This window comes from Narcine bancroftii, chromosome 1 (assembly GCF_036971445.1).
Source record: "Narcine bancroftii isolate sNarBan1 chromosome 1, sNarBan1.hap1, whole genome shotgun sequence".
Lineage (NCBI taxonomy): Eukaryota > Metazoa > Chordata > Chondrichthyes > Torpediniformes > Narcinidae > Narcine > Narcine bancroftii.
The window spans coordinates 356,131,832-356,152,067 of NC_091469.1; the positions used below are offsets into that span (position 1 = coordinate 356,131,832).

Below are 20,236 nucleotides of genomic sequence, written 5' to 3' on the forward strand. Positions count from 1 at the left end.
AGGATCAGTACCTATGGATTGGAGGGTAGCTAATGTTACCCCACTATTTAAAAAGGGAGGGTAGAGAAAAAGCGGGGAATTATAGGCTGGTGAGCCTTACATCAATAGTGGGCAAAATGACGGAATCCATTATTAAGGATGTAATAGCGGAGCATATGACTAGCAGAGAAGGGATCGGACAGAGTCAACATGGATTTACAAAAGGTAAATCATGCTTAACAAATCTATTGGAATTCTTTGAGATGGTGACAGGTAAAATAGATGGGGGAGAGCCAGTGGATGTGGTCTACCTGGACTTCCAAAAGGCCTTCGATAAGCTCCCGCATAAATGACTGGCTTACAAAATCAAGGCTCATGGGATTGGGGGCAAAGTATTGATGTGGATTGAGAACTGGCTGGCAGGTAGAAGACAGAGAGTTGGGATAAATGGCTCATTTCCTGAGTGGCAGGCTGTGACCAGTGGGGTGCCACAGGGATCTGTACTGGGACCCCAGCTGTTCACAATTTACATTAATGATCTGGATGAGGGGATTGGATGTAATATCTCCAATTTGCAGATGACACTAAGCTAGGAGGGGTTGTGTGCACGGAAGAAGGGGTCAGGAAGCTCCAGTGTGATTTGGATAAATTGAGGGACTGGCCAGATAGATGGCAAATGCACTACAATGTGGATAAATGTGAGGTTATCCACTTTGGTAATATAAACCGGAGGGCAGATTACTATTTGAATGGCAATAGATTAAGAGAAGGGGAAGTGCAGAGAGACCTAGGGATACTTGCACACCAGTCTCTGAAGGCGAGCATGCAGGTACAGCAGGCGGTTAAAAAGGCAAATGGTATGTTGGCCTTCATATCAAGAGGGTTTGAGTATAGGAACAAGGATACCTTACTGCAGCTGTACAGGGCCTTGGTGAGACCCCACCTGGAGTATTGTGTGCAGTTTTGGTCACCTTATCTAAGGAAGGATGTTCTTGCAATGGAGGGAGTGCAGAGGCGATTCACCAGGCTGATACCTGGAATGGCAGGAATGACTTATGAGGAAAGATTGCGCAAATTGGGATTGTACTCCCTGGAGTTTAGAAGATTGAGAGGGGATCTCATAGAGACCTATAAAATTCTGGCAGGACTGGACAGAATGGATGCAGATGGGATGTTTCCAATGATGGGAAAATCCAGAACCCGGGGCCATGGTTTGAGGATAATAGGCAAACCATTTAGGACCGAGATGAGGAGGAATTTCTTTACCCAGAGGGTGGTGAATCTGTGGAATTCATTGCCACAGAAGGCAGTAGAGGCAGGTTCATTAAATCTATTTAAGAGGGAATTAGATCTATTTCTTCAGTATAAGGGTATTAAAGGTTACGGAGAGAAGGCGAGAACGGGGTACTGAACTTTAAGATCAGCCATGATCTCGTTGAATGGCGGAGCAGGCTCGAAGGGTCAAATGACCTACTCCTGCTCCTATCTTCTATGTTTTTTTTTCTATGTTATCTGATTTTGTTTTTATTTACAATATTGTTTGCTTTTATATCTGTAATGACGACCTACATAAATGTTAATGAAAAATCAATTGAATTTTGGTCCTCAAACCTATCACCTTGGAACTTATCACAATATTTGCAAAATGTCTAAAAGTTTGTTGAGAATGCAAAATTGCTTATGTTGTTATTCAGAAAGTTGCTTTTTCAGTACAGTATTGAGCATGAATTATTTTATTTTGAAAGCAATAAAATAGCAAGTTGAATTACACAGATTAAAACATTTTGCATTCTATTGAGGTGATTATGTATTACATCCTAAAAATATTGCTGATTTTTGACACATTTGCATAAATAGAATATATAACTTTTTATAGACAAAACAAAATGCTGGAAACACTGCTAGAAAGAGAACCAGTTAGTGTTTGAAATCCAAAACCCTTTGTCTGGTGTTATTTAATGTCTTTAATAATGTTCCAAAAATTTTGATGTAATTACCAAAAGTTAAAATGGTTTTACACTAGGAATGTAATTTACAGAGAAGATGAAATGCAGCCTATTGAGATAGTGTATTTGCTTATCCAAAAAATCCATAAAAAGTTACTGCATAAGTAATGTTAACATGAATAAAAAGAATAGTTTTATGACAGAAAATATAGTTTGGTAGCTGAGTTATTTTCAATATTATAATTAGTCTGGTATCTCAAGGATCAGTGCAGGATTTCCACTATTTATACAGAAGAGATTGAATATGATGAATTCAATTTTGCTGATGTTACAATGACAGGTGGAAAATAATTGGATAAAGAGTGCTTGTATAGGACGTAGAACTGTTAAGAGAGTGGGTAAAAGTATTACTGACAGTGAATAATGCAGGGAAATCCGAAGCTATCAACTTTGATAAGAAGTGAGGAGTCACGTGAAGGAGTAGTGGCCGGTCGGGAAAACCAGCCCTCTCCAGAAAAAAAGGAGAAAAGTTAGGAAAAGACAAAGCACAACAAAAATAAAATATAAGAAATAGAAGATAAAGTTACAAAGAAGAGAAAGAAAATGGCACCCAAGAAGGAGAAAGTAAAAACAACTGAAAAAAAAAGTCACCAAAGAAGAAAGAAGAAGGCCTTACCTGCACGAAGGAACAGGGAGCTGTGGTGGCAAGGAGTGCCTGTTCCCCGAGGTTGGTGCCTGCCCTGCGGAGTCGTGACCTCCCGACTGGTGGACTTCAAAAATGGCTCTCTGAGCCAAACAAAAAGGCGCAACCAAAGTAAAAGAGGACACCGACGGGAGGGGGGCTCAGCAGAGGAGTGGGCAGCCACAGCGTGAACAGCTGAGGGACGCCTGACACCAGGGTGCTCAGCTGGAGGATGAGGAAGGCGACAGGGGAGGGAGCGAGGAAACAGACGAGGGGTGACCGACAAGAGGATCAACGGCAGGAGGCCCGACAAACGAGCAGCCCAGGGGGGGAGGACCAACAGCAAGGGGCCAAGCAAGAGGAGGCCCGACAAAGAGATATAAGCAGCTAATCAGCAAAAACAGAAGAGCCATAGACACAAAGAAGAAGAAGACACAAACACAGGTACAGACACAGAAGAAGAGGAAGACCAAGATCTTCACAGAGAAATAGAAGGTAAAACTAATGGACAAAATATAGATAAAGCCTTTTTTGAAGAACAAATGAGATTATTAAAAGAATGGTTATCATTAAAAATTAGTGCAATTAAAAGGAAAATGAAAAGAGCAGAAGATAAAATGAAAAGTTTAGAACTGGTCATGACAGAAATAGGGAAAAGGGTAGAGAATGTGGAAGAGCAGGAAACGGCTGTAGAAATGGAAATAAATGACTTCAGAGAAAAATTGGAAGAAAGTGACAAAAAACTAAAGAGACACAAGAGTTGTTATCTCAGAAAATTGATATGTTGGAAAATTATAGTAGGCGAAACAACATAAAAATAGTGGGCCTGAAGGAGGGTGAAGAAGGCACAGACATGAAGGAATTTATAAAAGAATGGATCCTGAAGGTCCTGGGAACGACAAAAATGCAGGAAGAAATGGAAATAGAAAGGGCACACAGAGCACTAGCTCTGAAATTGCAGGCACATCAAAAACCAAGATCCATCTTAGTAAAATTTTTGAGATATAATACAAGAGAAAATATACTGGAGCGGACAAGGAATAAAGTTAGAAAAGATAATAAGCCATTGGAATAAAAGGGATAAAAAATATTTTTTTACCCAGACATAAGTTTTGAACTCTTAAAGAGAAGGAAGGAGTTTAATTCAGCGAAAACAATTTTATGGAAAAAAGGTTATAAATTCATGTTAAGTCATCCAGCCGTGCTTAAAATATTTATACCCGGGGAGCAAAACAGACTGTTCTCAGATCCAGAGAAAGCGCAAGAATTCGCAGAACATTTGCAGGACAGAAGAAGAGATGAAGAAATGTTACAAGAATGAAGAACGGCGATAAAGTATATATAAAGTTGTAAAAACAATGTTGTATGTAAAGAACTAAAGAGGGAAAAGAAAAGGGAAGGAAGGAAGTAAGCGGGAAAAAAGAGAGCTTTGTTATATGTGTAAAAAAAAGTGTTTTCTTGGGGGGCTGGGGGGGAGAGGGAATAACCGTCACTGCAAAATCAGTTGATGCTTGCGAGCAAGATCACAATCCAAATGGAAAGGGGAGTTGTGGTTGTCCAGCAAGGGATAAGGGGCAACTCAGTGGGGTGGGGGAGCATTTGGAGTTAAGGTATTATTGGGTGTGGGTATTGTTGGGGTATTTTATGTTTTAAATGTGTTGTTGTACATTGAATTTAATAAGGGAAATCTAAGAGATGAAAATGGGAAAAAGAGGAATAGAGGTGGCCAGGAGGTGGAAAAGAGGTGTAAGCAAGATATAAGATGGCCACGTTGAACTATATGACTATGAACATTAATGGAATACATAACCAAATTAAAAGGAAGAGGATTCTAAATTTATTAAAAAACGAAAAAAATAGATATAGAATTTGTGCAGGAAACGGATCTAACTGAAGTGGAACATAACAAATTAAAGAGAGACTGGGTAGGACACGTAGTGGCAACATCATTTAATTCAAAAGCTAGATGTGTAGCCATATTAGTTAACAAAAATGTACCAATCAAAATAGAGAGGAAATAATAGATCCAGCAAGGAGGTATATAATGATAAAGTGTCAGAAATACTCAGAATTTTGGAATTTGCTCAATATATATGCGCCTAACGAGGAGGATCAAAAGTTTATGCAGGATATTTTTTTTGAAGATTGCAGACACACAAGGAAATATATTGATAGGAGGGGGATTTTAACCTTAATTTGGATCCAATGTTGGATAAAACTGGACAAAAGACAAGCAAAAAGAATAAAGTGGCCAAATTTATGGTTAAATCAATGCAGGAAATGAAACTATGGATATATGGAGGAGGAAACACCCAAGAGAGAAGGAATATTCACATTATTCGAGTAGGCTTAAAACATACTCAAGGATTGATATGTTTTTGTTGTCGGCCCATATTCAAGGGAGAGTTAGGAAAACTGAGTTTATAAAGCTAGATTTCTATCTGATCATTCACCCCTGTTATTAGCAATAGAACTGCAGGACATCCCACCAACAACATATTGATGGAGGTTAAACTCCATGCTACTTAAAAGGCAGGAATTTAGAGAGTTTATTGAACACCAAATTAAAACATATTTTGAAATAAACACAGAATCTGTGAAAGACAAATTTATATTATGGGATGAAATGAAAGCCTTCATTAGAGGACAGATAATAAGTTATGTAACTATGATGAAAAAGGACCACAATCGGGAAATAGAACAGTTGGAAAGGGAGATAGAAGTACAGAAAAGGAACTAGCAACAAGGTATGATATAACGAAAAAGAGAAAATTGGCAGACAAAAAAAAATGAAACATTACAAACATACAAGGTGGAGAAGAACATAATGAAAACAAAGCAAAAGTATTATGAACTGGGAGAAAAAAACCCATAAAATATTAGCCTGGCAACTTAAAACAGAACAAGCCAAAAGAACTGTATTGGCATCAAGGAAAAAGGACAAACAAATTACATATAACCCAATAGAGATTAATGAGAACTTTAAGGAATTTTATGAACAATTATACCAAACTGAGAACGAGGGGAAAGATGATAAAATAGAGAAGTTTTTAGCTAAAATTGAACAGCCAAAATTGCAAGAAGAGGAACAAAACAAACTAATAAAACCATTTGAAATAGAAGAAGAACAGGATATATTAAAAAAGCTGCCGAACAATAAAACACCAGGAGAGGATGGATTTCCAATAGAATTTTATAAAACATTTAAAGAGTTATTAATTCCTCCTCTCCTGTAAGTAATGAACCAGGTAGAAGAAACACAAAACTTGCCAGATTCATGTAAGACAGCAATAATCACAGTAAAACCAAAGACGGGGAAGGATCCAGTAACACCAGCATCATATAGACCAATATCTCTACTTAACTCAGATTATAAGAAAATAGCGAAATTATTAGCAAACAGATTGGCCAATTGTGTACCAAAAATAGTAAAATAGTAAACTGGATTTATTAAGAAAAGACGAACAGTGGATAATGTCGAAAAACTTATTAATCTAATTCATGCAGTTCAAGGAAATAAGAAATCAACAGTGGCTGTTGCTTTAGACACAGAAAAAGCCTTTGACAGAGTAGAATGGAACTACTTATTTAAAGTATTACAGAAGTTCAATCTCCAGAAAAATATATAAATTGGATTAAAGCATTGTATAATGGACCATAGGCAAAGGTAGCAGTAAATGGATATGTATCGAATCTATTTAAATTAAGTAGGTCAACTAGACAGGGATGTCCATTATCCCCCTCATTGTTCGCTTTAGCAATAGAACCTTTGGCAGAACTGATAAGAATAGAAAATAAAATAAAAGGGATAAAATTAAAGGAGAAGGAGTATAAAATCAGCTTATTTGCAGATGACATCATAGTATACCTAACAGAACCAGAGATATCAATAAAAGAATTACATAAGAAATTGAAGGAATATGGAGAAATATCGGGGTACAAGATCAACGCAAATAAAAGTGAAGTGATGCCAATGAGTAATGCGGATTACACAGAATTTAAAAAAGAATCACCATTTAAATGGCAAGCACAAGCAATCCGATACTTAGATAATCATTTAAGCCACTTGTACAAACTAAATTATCAACCACTAATAAAGAAATTGCAGGAGGACTTAGAACATTGAAAAGAATTACCCCTAACATTGATAGGGAGGGTAAATTGCATTAAAATGAATGTCCTCCCAAGGATACAATACTTATTTCAATCATTGCCAATTCCCTTAATAGAGAAATTCTTTAATGAACTAAAGAGAATAATAAGAAAATTCTTGTGGAAAGGGAGGAAACCGAGGGTAGCGTTAGATAAATTAATAGAGAGGTATAACCAAGGTGGTTTGCAGTTACCAAACTTTAGAAATTATTATAGAGCCGCACAATTAAGGTATTTATCAGATTTTTACCAGACAAGGGAAAAACCAGACTGGACTAAGATAGAACTAGATAAAATAGGGGAGTAGGTACCGGAACATATACTTTATAAATGGGATGAAAAGTTGGTGCAATATAAAAGCTTACCAGTATTGCATCATTTACTTAATACATGGAAGAAGATCCACGTAGAAAGGAAAAAAACGAATGACCAAATACCAAAATTATTATTGACGCAAAATCCACTAATCCCTTTCACAATAGGTAACCTTTCTTTAGAGAATGGGAGAGAAAAGGAATCAAAAGAACAGAAAATTGTTTTTTGGGAAATAATTTATTAATATTTGAACAGTTGAAGTACAAATATGGAATAACTCATGGTACAATGTTTGCATATCGTCAACTGAAAGTTTACTTAAAGGATAAATTGGGAAACAGTTTGAGATTACCTGAAGGAAGCACCTTTGAATATGTGATTACAGACACAATGATAATTAAAAAATTTATAACGAACATGTACATTAAGCTGCAAGTTAAGGAAAATGATGAAATAAAGTATAAACCTAAACAAAAGTGGGAAAAGGATTTAAACATAAAGATAAAAAATGAAGCATGGGAAAAGTTATGTTCTGGGACTATGAAGAATACAATAACCACAAGGTTATGCATATACAGTATAAATGGTTACACATGGTATACATCACCTCAAAAATTAAAAGAATGGGATTCAACATTATCAGATAGATGTTTTCTCTGTAAGAAATGGGAACAACAGTACATGCAATTTGGGCTTGTACGAAAGTGAATAAGTTTTGGGAAGAACTAAATCAAATATTAAATAAAATCACAAAAAATAACATACCAAAAAATCCAAAGATTTTTCTTTTAAGTAACATAAGAAGTAAAGAATCAGGCCTCAAATTGGATAAAGTGCAAAAAAAGATTTATTATGATAGCCTTAGCAATAGCAAAAAAATGTATAATGTCAACTTGGAAAATGGAAGAGAGCCTGAGAATACAGCAGTGGTACATGGAAACAAATAAATGTATTCCATTGGAAAAAATAACATATAATTTAAAAAATAAAGTCACATTGTTTGAACAAATCTGGGAACCATACATATGGAACATAACAGAAAGAGCTTGCCTCGGACCTCCATCCCCTAAATGATAAGAAGACAAAACGACTTGATCCAGTGTGTCACAAATAGATGACGTATTTTTCTTGTTTATTTTTCATTGTGTGAAGATATTGTTTTATGATTTTATTGTATTGTATATGTTGAATATTTATGGGTTTTGGAGGGGGGTGGGAAGAGAGGAGGGAGGGAAAGGTGGAAAAAAGGGAGAAAATTCCACTGTGTATATTTAATGAGAAACGTTTGTACATATTTTGGTTGATATGGTTCACAGTGTGAAAAGTAAAAAATTATATTAAAAAAACTTTGATAAGAAGTTTTAAAAAATATATAATTTAGACTATTTTAGATCAGAATGCATTATTCCAAGAAACACAGTTGATATGTAGGTACCACAAATAACATGAAAAGAAATAGAATAATTATCTTTTAATAGATATAGAAGGGAAGGGAAGTTTGTGCATTTGGCGAGCCCTATATTGAAGTATTTCCACAATTTTGCTCTTCTTAAGATGTTCTGTTTACCAGTAACAACTGGAAAACATCATTCTAAATAGATTTTGGAATCTATAAAAAATGGGAAATGCAGGTAATTGCTTTTCTTGTTTCACTTTATCTTATTTTTAATTATTTGTTAATGTTTCCAATATGTTTGAAATTAAATTTATGTTTAAAGTAAGAATTTAATAATTTCAATATATTTAAATCAATTTCAAAAGTCTCTGATTATCAGAAACATTTTAAAATGTGCATAGCAGATATAATTAATTTCAACACTTTGGGGTGAAAAATACTCAATTATTTTCTTTTCTATGGTTCTGAATATTTACTGCCAATATTTATAGGAAGTATTATCACTTGCTAGACTTTGAAAACATTGCTTTCAATACTAATTTAATGTCTACCTCATGACTAGTTATGGAGAATACCCTTTTTATGATATCAGGTTAGTCTCTGAACAAAGGTCAAAGTGAAAATTTCTTAGAATATATGTGAAAAGGATGCTTACGATAATTGTAAAAATTAACTGTATAAGAACGTGGAAATTGTAAATTGATATCCTTAATTATGATAAAACTTAGTTAATTTTGCAAATTTTGCTTCACTTTCTTTTCATGATGTTCCAGGATTCTGACAGGGAAAGGGTAGGTAAAAGCTACATGCAGCAGTACTGGTATATATATCAAACTTAATTTTAATTTGATTTACCTTTCTACAGTAATTCTATCAAGATCTTCCTGGCCTGCTGCATCACAGAGTGGTATGATTGCTGTGGACATCAGATCGGAGATCAAACCAAAGGACCATAAGAGCGGTAGAGGATTGCTGGGGTCTCCCTCTGCCACGCACTCCCCCCAACTCTGTCAACATGATTTACCGGAATCATTGTCTAAAGAGGGCTCTCAAAATCAGTGAGGACCTAGTACCCCATATGTAGCATCTTCTAACTACTCCTACTGGGAAAAAGATGCAGGAATATCAGAACCAGAACCACTGAACAACTGATTAACTGCTCATACAAAACCTCTGTGCCTCTACCATTCATTTAACAATAATATTTATTTATTTTAATATTTGTATATACATACCGCACATTTTGTATAATTTGTCTGCATGTATGTTATGTCAATGCGTGTTTGCAGTGTTTTGCACCAAGATCCAGCTTTTACATGTACAATCCGATGAAATTTTAAGTCATGGTAGTTTGTTTCATTTTTTATTATTACTTATAGTCAGAATGAATTAAGTCAATAGCTACAATTCTACATCTGTTTAAACTATTTTTTAAATATCCAAAATCATTTTCAAAAAGTGAGATGCAATATGTAGTTAGTGGGATTGTGAGGACGGACAGGTAGTCAATGGAGCACAAATCAAGTCAGTAGGATGGTTGAAATGTGTGTAGTTTAAAAGAGTGAAACATGAAAATCTGCAGATTCTGTGATTATCGTAAAAGCACAAAGAAATGCCGTAAGAACTCAGCCAGGCTCACAGTGTCCATTGGAGGTAAAGATATATTACTAACATTTCGGGCCTGAGCCCTTCTTCAAGCTATAGGCAAAGAACAAGAAAGCGTCAAAATAAAGACTAAAGGTTAGCAGGGGAGGAGTCCAGACCAACAAAAGGTGTTAACTGGATATGATAAGAGGAGAGGTGAGAATTGATTTTGGCTCTGTGAAAGGAGACAGAGGAAAGAGAGAGGGGGAAGAAGAGAGAGAGAAAGAAAGCTGGAGGAAAACCAACAGGGGAAAGAAGAGGGGGAGGGGTTGGTTTAAAGGAAATCAGAGAAGTTGATGTACCATTCAGTTGAGGGTGTCCAGACAGAAGATGAGGTGTTGATCATCCAATTTGTGGGTGGTTTCACAGTGTATGAAACTATGGACAGACATATCAGCAAGGGAATGGGCTGGGGAATTGAAATGGGTCCCAACTGGGAGATCCATGCTATTGCAGAAAAAAGAGCCGAGGTGCTCGATGAAACAATCTTGCAGTCTGCGCCGTCATTCTGATGTAGAGGAAACCACGATAGAATCATCAAATGCAGTAGATGACCCCTACAGTTCCACAAGTGAAATTTTGCTTCACTTGGAAGAACTGTTTTGGGCCCCAAATGGTGGTGAGGACATGAGGGCACAAGTAGAGAATCTCCTCTCGTCAGAATCAATGTGAGAGTATCAAGAATAAGGCCAATGAAGTTAGAACATCGATCAGTACATGAATTAAGATGTTGTGGTTATTACAGAGTTGTCTTGTCCTGTGTACCCTCTCTAAAGCCTCTAGAAGCTTTAGAGGGGGTGCCCAGGAGATGTACTAAGATATTGTCTGGACAGTCATAAGGGCAGGATTAGCTGATGCGTTCTGGGGTTTTGATGTTTCAAAAGGGATATGGAGAGAAGTAAAGGGGGGGGGCAGTGGCATTGCTAATCAGGGGGAATATCGCAGCTGCAGAAAGGGAGAACACTGTGGAGGCATCATTGTGAGTGGAAGTCAGAAATAGGAAGGGAGCAATCATCTTTTGGGGGATTCTTCTATCAGCTCTCAAATACCCACTGATGAGCAGATAAGTAGGCTGACTTTGGAAAGGTGCAAAAATAAAAGTGATGCTATGGGAGAAATCAACTTTCCTAATATTGATATGCAAAAGGTAGAATTTCTTGGTGAGTCCAAGAAGGATTCCTATCACAGAATGTGGACAAGCAAAATAGAGGAGGCCATACTGGATCTAGAATAGGCAAAGAACCTGGTCAGGTGACAAACCTCTCTGTGGGTGAGGATTTTGGAGACAATGCCAATTGCCTGAGCTTTAGCATAGCTATGGACAAAGATAGCAATACACAAAATGGGTAAGCGTTTCATTGGGAAAGGGATCATTTCAATTGATTAGGCAGGAACTTGGGATTCACTTGCCGGCAGATGATTGTAAGTGTTCTGCCTGGACGTCAGTGGCCAGTGGTGTCCTGCAGGTATCTGGTCTGGGACCACTGCTCTTTGTGATTTTTATGTTAATTGGAAGGGGTGGGTTAGTAATTTTGCAAATAACTCAAAGTTTGGAGGTGTTAGATAGTATAGAAGGTTGTTGTAGATTACAACAGAGTTGGGCAGGGAAGTGGCAGATGGAGTACAATCATCAAAATGTAGTGATGTATTTTGGAAGGTAGAACTTGAAGGCAGAGTATGTGGCTAATGGCAGGTTGGGTCCAGACCCATAGATCCTTCAGGTTTGTCGCACAAGTTAGTTGGGTGGCTAAGGGTTGCAGCTCTATAAAACTCATTAGTCAACGCTTCTAGTGTTCCTTTCAGTTCTGGTTTCCTCATTATGGATGTAGAAGCTTTAGAGAAGGTAGACAAGAGATGTACGAAGATATTGACTGAATTGGAGAACTTGTTTTATGAAGCAAAGTTAACAGAGCTTGTGTTTTTCTCTTTGGAACAATGAAGGATGAGAGGTGACTTGGTAAAGTATACAAGATTATGAGAGCCATGATCAGGTGGACAGCAGCAACAATAGTAATACTAGAGGATATCTGTTTAAGATGAGTGGAGGAAAATTTAGGGGAGATGTCAGAGGTAATTTTTAAAAATTATTATACTCAGAGAGTGGTGGGTAGCTGGAATGTATAGCTGAGGGTGGTGGAGGAGGCTGTTGAAATAAGGACATTTAAAGAACTTGGATGTAAGAAAATAGAGGGTTATATGGGTGTGAGATAGGAAAGGATTATATTGTTGATAAGTATGTTTATATAGGTCAACAAAACATCATGGGCAGAATAGCCTTTATTTTCAATGTTGATGAGACAACATGTAGTATTTTCCACATGCCCTGGTTACTTAGCTATAGGAAAGATATTTAATTGGATAAGGTGCAGAAAAGTTCACGAGAATGCTACCAGAACTGAAGAGCTTGAGTACAAGATATTGACTAGGGTAGGACTTCTTTCTCTGGAGTGTTGGAGGCTGAAAGGTGGCATTATGAAGAAAGTGCACAAAATCATAAAGGCCTTAAATAAGGTGAATAGTCAGTCTTTTCCCAAGACTAGGAGAGTCTAAAACGATAAGGATCAATTTAACACAGAGGGGTTAGTGGAAGTGGTAGTAGTAGATAAAATTGTAACATTTGAAAGACATTTAGACAACTATGTGATGGAAAAAGTTTAGAAAGATCCAGGCTAAATGCATGCAAATGAGACTAGCTCAGATTGACAACTTAGTTGGCTTGGACAAGTTGGGCCAAAGAATTACTTCAGACTTCCTCTACAGAATTCCAAGGCCAGTTTCAGCCCTCCAGTTATAGCCAACTTCTGTGTGTGAAGCCTGTAGTGCTTCATGATATCACTGCGCATGCCTGGAAGATTCCATGTGTGCATCATACACACAATGGCTCCAAAACAAAAATTAGGCATGCTGATTGCCCATCAAGACTGGGATTCTGTGCTTCATGACCAAATTTCTAAGTCAAAGTTTGAAAGAACATGTTTATTTCTTAGAAATATTTTAGAAGTGTTTACCTCTGACTTTCTTTGTTACTCGGGTTTCTGTTGGTTCACTTTTTCTCTTTGCTACAGGAACTGTGGATGTGTTAATTACTGATGGTCCAGTTGTTTGATTTGTATTTTTTCGTTTCTCCAGGTTCTGCAAGAAGCGACATGTTTAAATTGCTTAAATAAAACAGGAACAACTTGCTTCTGGGAACATACTTTCAACAGTTATGAAAGCAGCATTTCTCAAAATGGAATCTGTCAGATATGGGAGACACCAGAGAAAGCAGACGCTTGAATTTGGAGTATACAAACAAAATGATGAAGGAACTCAGCAGGTCATGCAGCATCTGAGGATCCTTCATCTGTACTGCTTAGAGGAGCGGGTTGAAAGGTGGGAGATGGAGTTTAATGCATGCATAAGTGTGAAATGCTTCATTATGGGAAGATTAATCAAAATAGGACATATCCAGTAAAGGAGAGGGCATTGAGGAATGCAGAGGAATAGCGAGATCTTGGAATAATGCTTCATCATTCTTTGAAAGTGGAATCTCATGTGGATAGAATGGTAAAGAAGGCTTTTGGTATGCTGGCCTTTATAAATCAAAGCATAGAATATAGGAGTTGGTAAGTGATATTGATGAGGAGATGGTGAGGCCAAATTTGGAATACTGTGTGCAGTTCTGGTCCCCAAATTATAGGAAGGATATCAATAAGGTAGAGAGGGTGCAGAGAAGATTTACTAAAATGTTGCCTGGATTGCAGTATCTAGAATCCAAATAATGATTGATTAGACTGGGTCTTTATTCATTGGAGCATAGAAGGTTGAGGGGCGATTTGATAGAGGTATTTAATATTATGAGAAAGATTGATAGAGTAGATGTGAATAGACTCTTCCTCTTGCGGTGAGATTGGAACGAGGGATCATGAGTTAAGGGTTAGGGGGCAAAAGTTTAGAAGGAGCTTTTTCATTCAGAGTGGTGGCTGAGTGGAATGACCTTCCGGAAGAGGTGGTTGCAGCAAGGGCAATTTTGTCATTTAAGAAAAACTTGGATAGATGCATGGATGTGAGGGGATTGGAGGGTTGTGAGCAGGGTACAGGCAAGTGGGACTAGAGGAGATCACTTAAATCGGTACAGACTAGAGGGGCTGAGATGGCCTGTTTCCATACTCTAATTGTTATATGGTTATAAGGGAAAATGAAATGCAACCAATATAAATAGAGTTTGGAATTCTAAAACTGATAGATCAGGTCAAAATTGTGCAGTTCTGCAAAGCTGATCATGAACTGTGGTGAACAGATAAAATAGGTAGAGTTGGTAGCTCAAAAACTATATCCTAACTCAGTGGCAGTAATCATATGATTAATTTATCAGAGAAGCAGGAGAGAATCAGAGGTCAGGCAGCATCTGTGGATAGAAATGGTCAGTCAATGTTTCAGGTCAAAACCCTTTATATAAAACAGAAAAGGATGGTATCAAGTATATCATGTTGGGGAAATTAGAAGATGGGGAGGGGCCAAAAGGAATAGATTCTTGGATAGAACAGTATCCAAGATGAGAGAGGTGAAGAGACAAATGGAGGAAAAGACGACAGGGAGGGGGTAAGATGTTAAGGAGGAAAGTAATAATGGGAATAGATAAAGAACAAACTGAAACAGTGGAACCAGATCAAAGGGACATAAACTGAATTTGGAAAAAGATAATGTTCGTGTCACAGGATATACGGCTGTATAGAAGGAATGTTATGTGTTGTTCATCAAGTTTACCTTTAGCCTCACTGTCACAATCAATGAGGCTAAGGACAGATGTATGTGTGGGAATAAAAATGGTTTGCAAGTGAAAGTTCTAGCTTGGACCTATAGATTGTAGGTGCTCAACAAAATGATCACCCAATTAACATTTGGTCTCACTGATGTACAGGAAGCCCTGCCAAGTGTACCAATGCAGATTAGAGTGAACAATGTACACGAAAAACACTTCCTCACCTGAAAGGTCTGTTTGTAGCCCTCAATGGAGATGAGGAGAGATAGGTTTTGCACTTTATGCTATTACAGTACAGTCAACGAGTCTTAGCTATATCTCACAGTTATTAACCATTTGAATTCCCTGATCCATTCTCACACAGATAGAGGTGCTTATCCTTTTATCTGAGATCCTTGGCATTGGACACTTCTCTATATTTGGGTTATTCCAGATTATGGAATTATTATGGCAGCAGTACAGATTCACACAAAACATAAGCCCTTTTTATGGAGCGAGGCCACATTGATTCTAGCTCAACGGTTCCAGCTGCGTGGGGGGGGGCGGGATTATGTATACAAAAACAGCCATTGATCCCATCCTTGTCTGCCTCCTTCCAGTCCAGCTGCTGTTGGGTCGCTTCCCATCATCTGGTTCCTCTGAACCAGCCCGGCTGCCTGGGGGCTTCCCATCGCCTGCTCCTCCCTTGGGCCCGGCTCTTGCTGATGCTTGGGTTTAGCCACTCCCCAGCGTCCCCTTGGCTCTCTCCCTCCGGCACCACCATCTCCTGGGCGTCAGCTCATTTCTCTCCGCCTTCCTCCCACGCTGTGGAGTTCAGCACCCAGGTCCCTTTGCCTTCTGGCCCTGGTGGCTCAGTGGGCTCCAACTCTCCTTGCCCCTCCTGGGACTCCACACTCTTCGGGCTGCGTTCTCTCCTCACTCTCTCCCTGCTCGCCCACCCGAGTCACACTGCTGGTCTCTCCCAGCTCACCCACCTGAGTCGCACTGCTGCGCTCTCCCCACTCGCTGCCCAAGCAGCATTCTCTCCTCACTTACCACCACCTGAGCCATGTTCACTCCTCACTCCCTCTGGAGTTACATGAAGTAACAAAATGTTTGGGTTTCAGAATCACGGATAAAGGGATAAGGACCTATATCTGTCCACTGCTTTATTCTTTCCCCAGGAGGCTGAGGGGGTGGCTAAAAGCAAATGAAAAAAAACATCATATTCCTCCTGGATAGCATTAAACCAGTAGCATGATCATAAATTTTTCTCTTCAGCTAACTCCTACCTCTACCCAGTTCTACTTTTTCTTCACCTTGTCCTGTACTTTTCTCTATTTTTGAAAATTTTATTTATCACTTGTATCAATAACAAACAATTATTCAGTTATATATACATAGTACTGTTCAATACAATTATTAAAAAAAAATTCTCCCCCACCCCCCTAAAAAGGAAAAAGAAAAAACCTAAACTATATATTAATCACTATTCATATTTTCCTTACATAATTTTGTATCTTTTAATTATTAATTGAGAGGAGCTGGTGATATGCATGAGGTGGATGGACTTTTGTTAACGATTACAGTTCCCAAATCTTATAAAGATTCACGATCTGATTCCTTAAACTATAAGTAATTTTTTCTAATGGTATACAATTTTGTATTTCAGTATTCCATCTTTCCATCATTTCCATGTTACTGCCACACATTTTTTTGCTACTGTTATTGCTATATTCAGAAATCGTACTTGATATTTCTCTAATTTCAATTTTAAATCTAATCATATATATCACCAAGTAAAACTATTCTCAGGTCTTTTTGTATTTTTATTATTATTTATCCTAACAATATACGCAAATCTTTCCAAAAATTTTACACTTCAACACAGGACCAAACTGAATGTAGAAAGGTCCCTACTTCCTTCTTACATCTAAAACATTTATCAGAATAATATGAGTTAAGTCTATTTAATTTACATGGAGTATAATATAAATGATGTAAAAAAATATATTGCACCATTTGGCATCTAACATTAATCTTATTTGTTACACTCTCTTGGCACAACCTTGACCAAAGTTCCTCTTGAATTTACATATTTAAATCTTTTTCCCATCTTTGTTTTGATTTGTATGAGTATTTTTTCCCCCATAGCATCTTGTAATTTTATATACATATTAGTAATAAATTTATCAATAAATGTATCTGTAATTAAATATTTGAATCGACTTTGATCCAGGAGTCTTAAATTTGCACCTAATTTCCCTTTTAAATGTGATTTAAGTTTGGAAGACTACACAAAAGAGTCTGGAAAAACAACCAACTGAAAAACCTCACAAAGATAAGCGTATACAGAGACGTTGTCATGCCCACACTCCTGTTCGGCTCCGAATCATGGGTTCTCTACCGGCATCACCTATGGCTCCTAGAACGCTTCCACCAGCATTGTCTCTGCTCCATCCTCAACATCCATTGGAGCGACTTCATCCCTAACATCGAAGTACTCGAGATGGCAGAGGCCGACAGCATCGAATCCACGCTGTTGAAGATCCAACTGCGCTGGGTAGGTCACGTCTCCAGAATGGAGGACCATCGCCTCCTCAAGATCGTATTATAGCGCGAGCTCTCCACTGGCCATCGTGTCAAAGGTGCACCAAAGAAGAGGTACAAGGACTGCCTAAAGAAATCTCTTGGTGTCTGCCACATTGACCACCGCCAGTGGGCTGATATCGCCTCAAACCGTGCATCTTGGCGCCTCACAGTTCGGCGGGCAGCAACCTCCTTTGAAGAAGACCGCAGAGCCCACCTCACTGTCAAAAGACAGAGGAGGAAAAACCCAACACCAACCAACCAATTTTCCCTTGCAACCGTTGCAACCGTGTCAGCCTGTCCCGCATCGGACTTGTCAGCCACAAATGAGCCTGCAGCTGACGTGGACATTACCCCTCCATAAATCTTCGTCCGCGAAGACAAGCCAAAGATGAAAAAATTGCATTATCTTATATTTCATATTTCTCTTCCATTTGTTCAAAAGTCACAAAAAAGGAACCTAAAAAACAAAACTTTTATTTTCTGTACACCTTTACTGCAAATAATTATTCAAAGTAAAAGGAATAAGTTGATTTTGTTTTAACATTCTCTTAGGTATTTGATAATTTTAAATTCCTCTTTCGATGTGGATTCCGTTTCATACCTTAAGCAAATGCTTTAAAATCGGTACTTCTGTCCTCTTTTTCAATAACTCTGTTCCATCTATACAAAAAATACTCTGAATTAATTTATCCTATTTTATTAATTTCAATCTGATGTGACATATTTTATATTGTATATAGATATATTTTAAAGGAGATAAATTGTGAAAGGTTTTTTAGTGTAGGTCACACACAGATACAAACACTTCAAAACAGATCTCATTTAAAATGCTGGACCACTGCTCAAGCCAGACAGTCCAGGCTCTGAGTGCCTTTGCAAAAACATTGAAGAATGCCTAAAAAGACCATAAGTGGGTGTTAATTGGACATGCTGTGGAATAATGGATTATTGTTTTGGAAAGCAACAGATGAATAGACTTGGATTAGGTCCGGTGTTGCAGTCTGTCTGAATGCAGAGTGCTGTTCTAAGAGGGTCATGTGGTTTTCTCTGAGAGAGAGAATTCAGTTCTACACTTTTACAATTCTGCAGCAGCAGCTGTGACTGGAACAGGACAAGTAGGCAAGCTTGTGGAAAAATCCCATTTTGAAGATGGGTCGTGAGTTCTTAGTTCAGCCTGTTCAAAGCCCTTGTGGCCCAGACAAGAGGAGATGGCTGGCTGTATAATGTTTTGCTTGAAATAAGGGAAACAAAAAGGAACTCTGTGGTGACCTGAAAGAAAGTGATTATCATCTGGAAACCCCTGATGGGGCAGGTTTCTTCGGCAAGACACTGAAGTGGCTGATCAGAAGGAATCAACTTGTGTCCAAAGGGAACAAATCTCTCTAAAAACTGACAAGAACCTTCCTGAGCGATAACAATTTACCTTTCAAGCACCAAAGCCTGGTGAACTTTATAAATGTTAAATTCTGTGCCCAGTATAAGAATTGTTTGATACCAGTGAACTTGAGGAGTGAGATGTGAGATTGGACTGTGAATCAAATAATTTTTCTGAATTTATATACACATTAAATACATGTGAGCTTAGAATTAGAAAAGGGTTAAGTTAAGTTAATAGTAATAAGTTCCTCTGTTTGCGCGAAAGCCGCACTGTGATTCTGGGAGAATATTCTCGGTGACACTAGGTATTATTCTATTTAGTAGAATCCTAGCGAAGATTTTGCCTGCAATGGAGAGCAACGTGATTCCCCTGTAGTTTGAGCAGTCTGATTTCTCGCCTTTGTTTTTGTACAGAGTGATGATGGTGGCATCACGAAGATCCTGAGGCAGTTTTCCTTGGTCCCAACAAAGCTTGAAAAACTCATGCAGTTTGGCATGCAGAGTTTGGCCGCCAGCCTTCCAGACCTCTGGGGGGATTCCATCCATACCTGCTGCTTTGCCACTTTTCAGTTGTTCGATTGCCTTATATGTCTCATCCAGGGTGAGGACCTCATCCAGCTCTAGCCTTAGGGGCTGTTGAGGGAGCTGGAGCAGGGCGGAATCTTGGACTGAGCGGTTGGCACTGAAAAGAGATTGGAAGTGTTCTGACCATCGGTTGAGGATGGAGATCTTGTCGCTGAGGAGGACTTTGCCGTCTGAGCTGCGCAGCGGGCTTTGGACTTGGGGTGAGGGGCCGTACACAGCCTTTAGAGCCTCGTAGAAACCCCTGAAGTCGCCAATGTCCGCGCTGAGCTGGGTTCGTTTGGCGAGGCTAGTCCACCACTCATTTTGGATTTCCCGGAGTTTGCGCTGAAGATGGCTGCATGCGCAACGGAAGGCTTGTTTCTTCTCTGGACAGGATGGCTTTATAAGGTGAGCCTGGTGGGCAGCTCGCTTCTTTGCCAGCAGCTCCTGGATTTCCTGGCTGTTTTCGTCAAACCAGTCCTTGTTTTTCCTGGAGGAGAAGCCCAGTACCTCTTCAGTGGATTGCAGTATGGTAGTCTTCAACTGATCCCAGAGGGTTTCAGGGGACGGGTCCGTGAGGCGGGTTGCATCGTCGAGCTCCAAGAAAAGTGCAGAGAACAAAACAAAGGACTCTACATCACCTTTGTTGACCTCACCAAAGCCTTCGACACCGTGAGCAGGAAAGGGCTTTGGCAAATACTAGAGCGCATCGGATGTCCCCCAAAGTTCCTCAACATGATTATCCAACTGCACGAAAACCAACAAGGTCGGGTCAGATACAGCAATGAGCTCTCTGAACCCTTCTCCATTAACAATGGCGTGAAGCAAGGCTGTGTTCTCGCACCAACCCTCTTTTCAATCTTCTTCAG

At 38.7% G+C, this 20,236-nt stretch overlaps 1 protein-coding gene across 1 annotated transcript in view; it reads right to left on the minus strand.

Annotated features, from left to right (window-relative positions):
* The window catches only part of znf830 (zinc finger protein 830), a 73,325-nt gene that overhangs the window by 44,620 nt on the left and 8,469 nt on the right, over positions 1–20,236 (minus strand). The window contains exon 3 of the mRNA XM_069911949.1: positions 13,123–13,246. Coding sequence (XP_069768050.1) covers positions 13,123–13,246 — 124 coding nt within the window. The remainder of the gene's footprint in view (positions 1–13,122; positions 13,247–20,236) is intronic.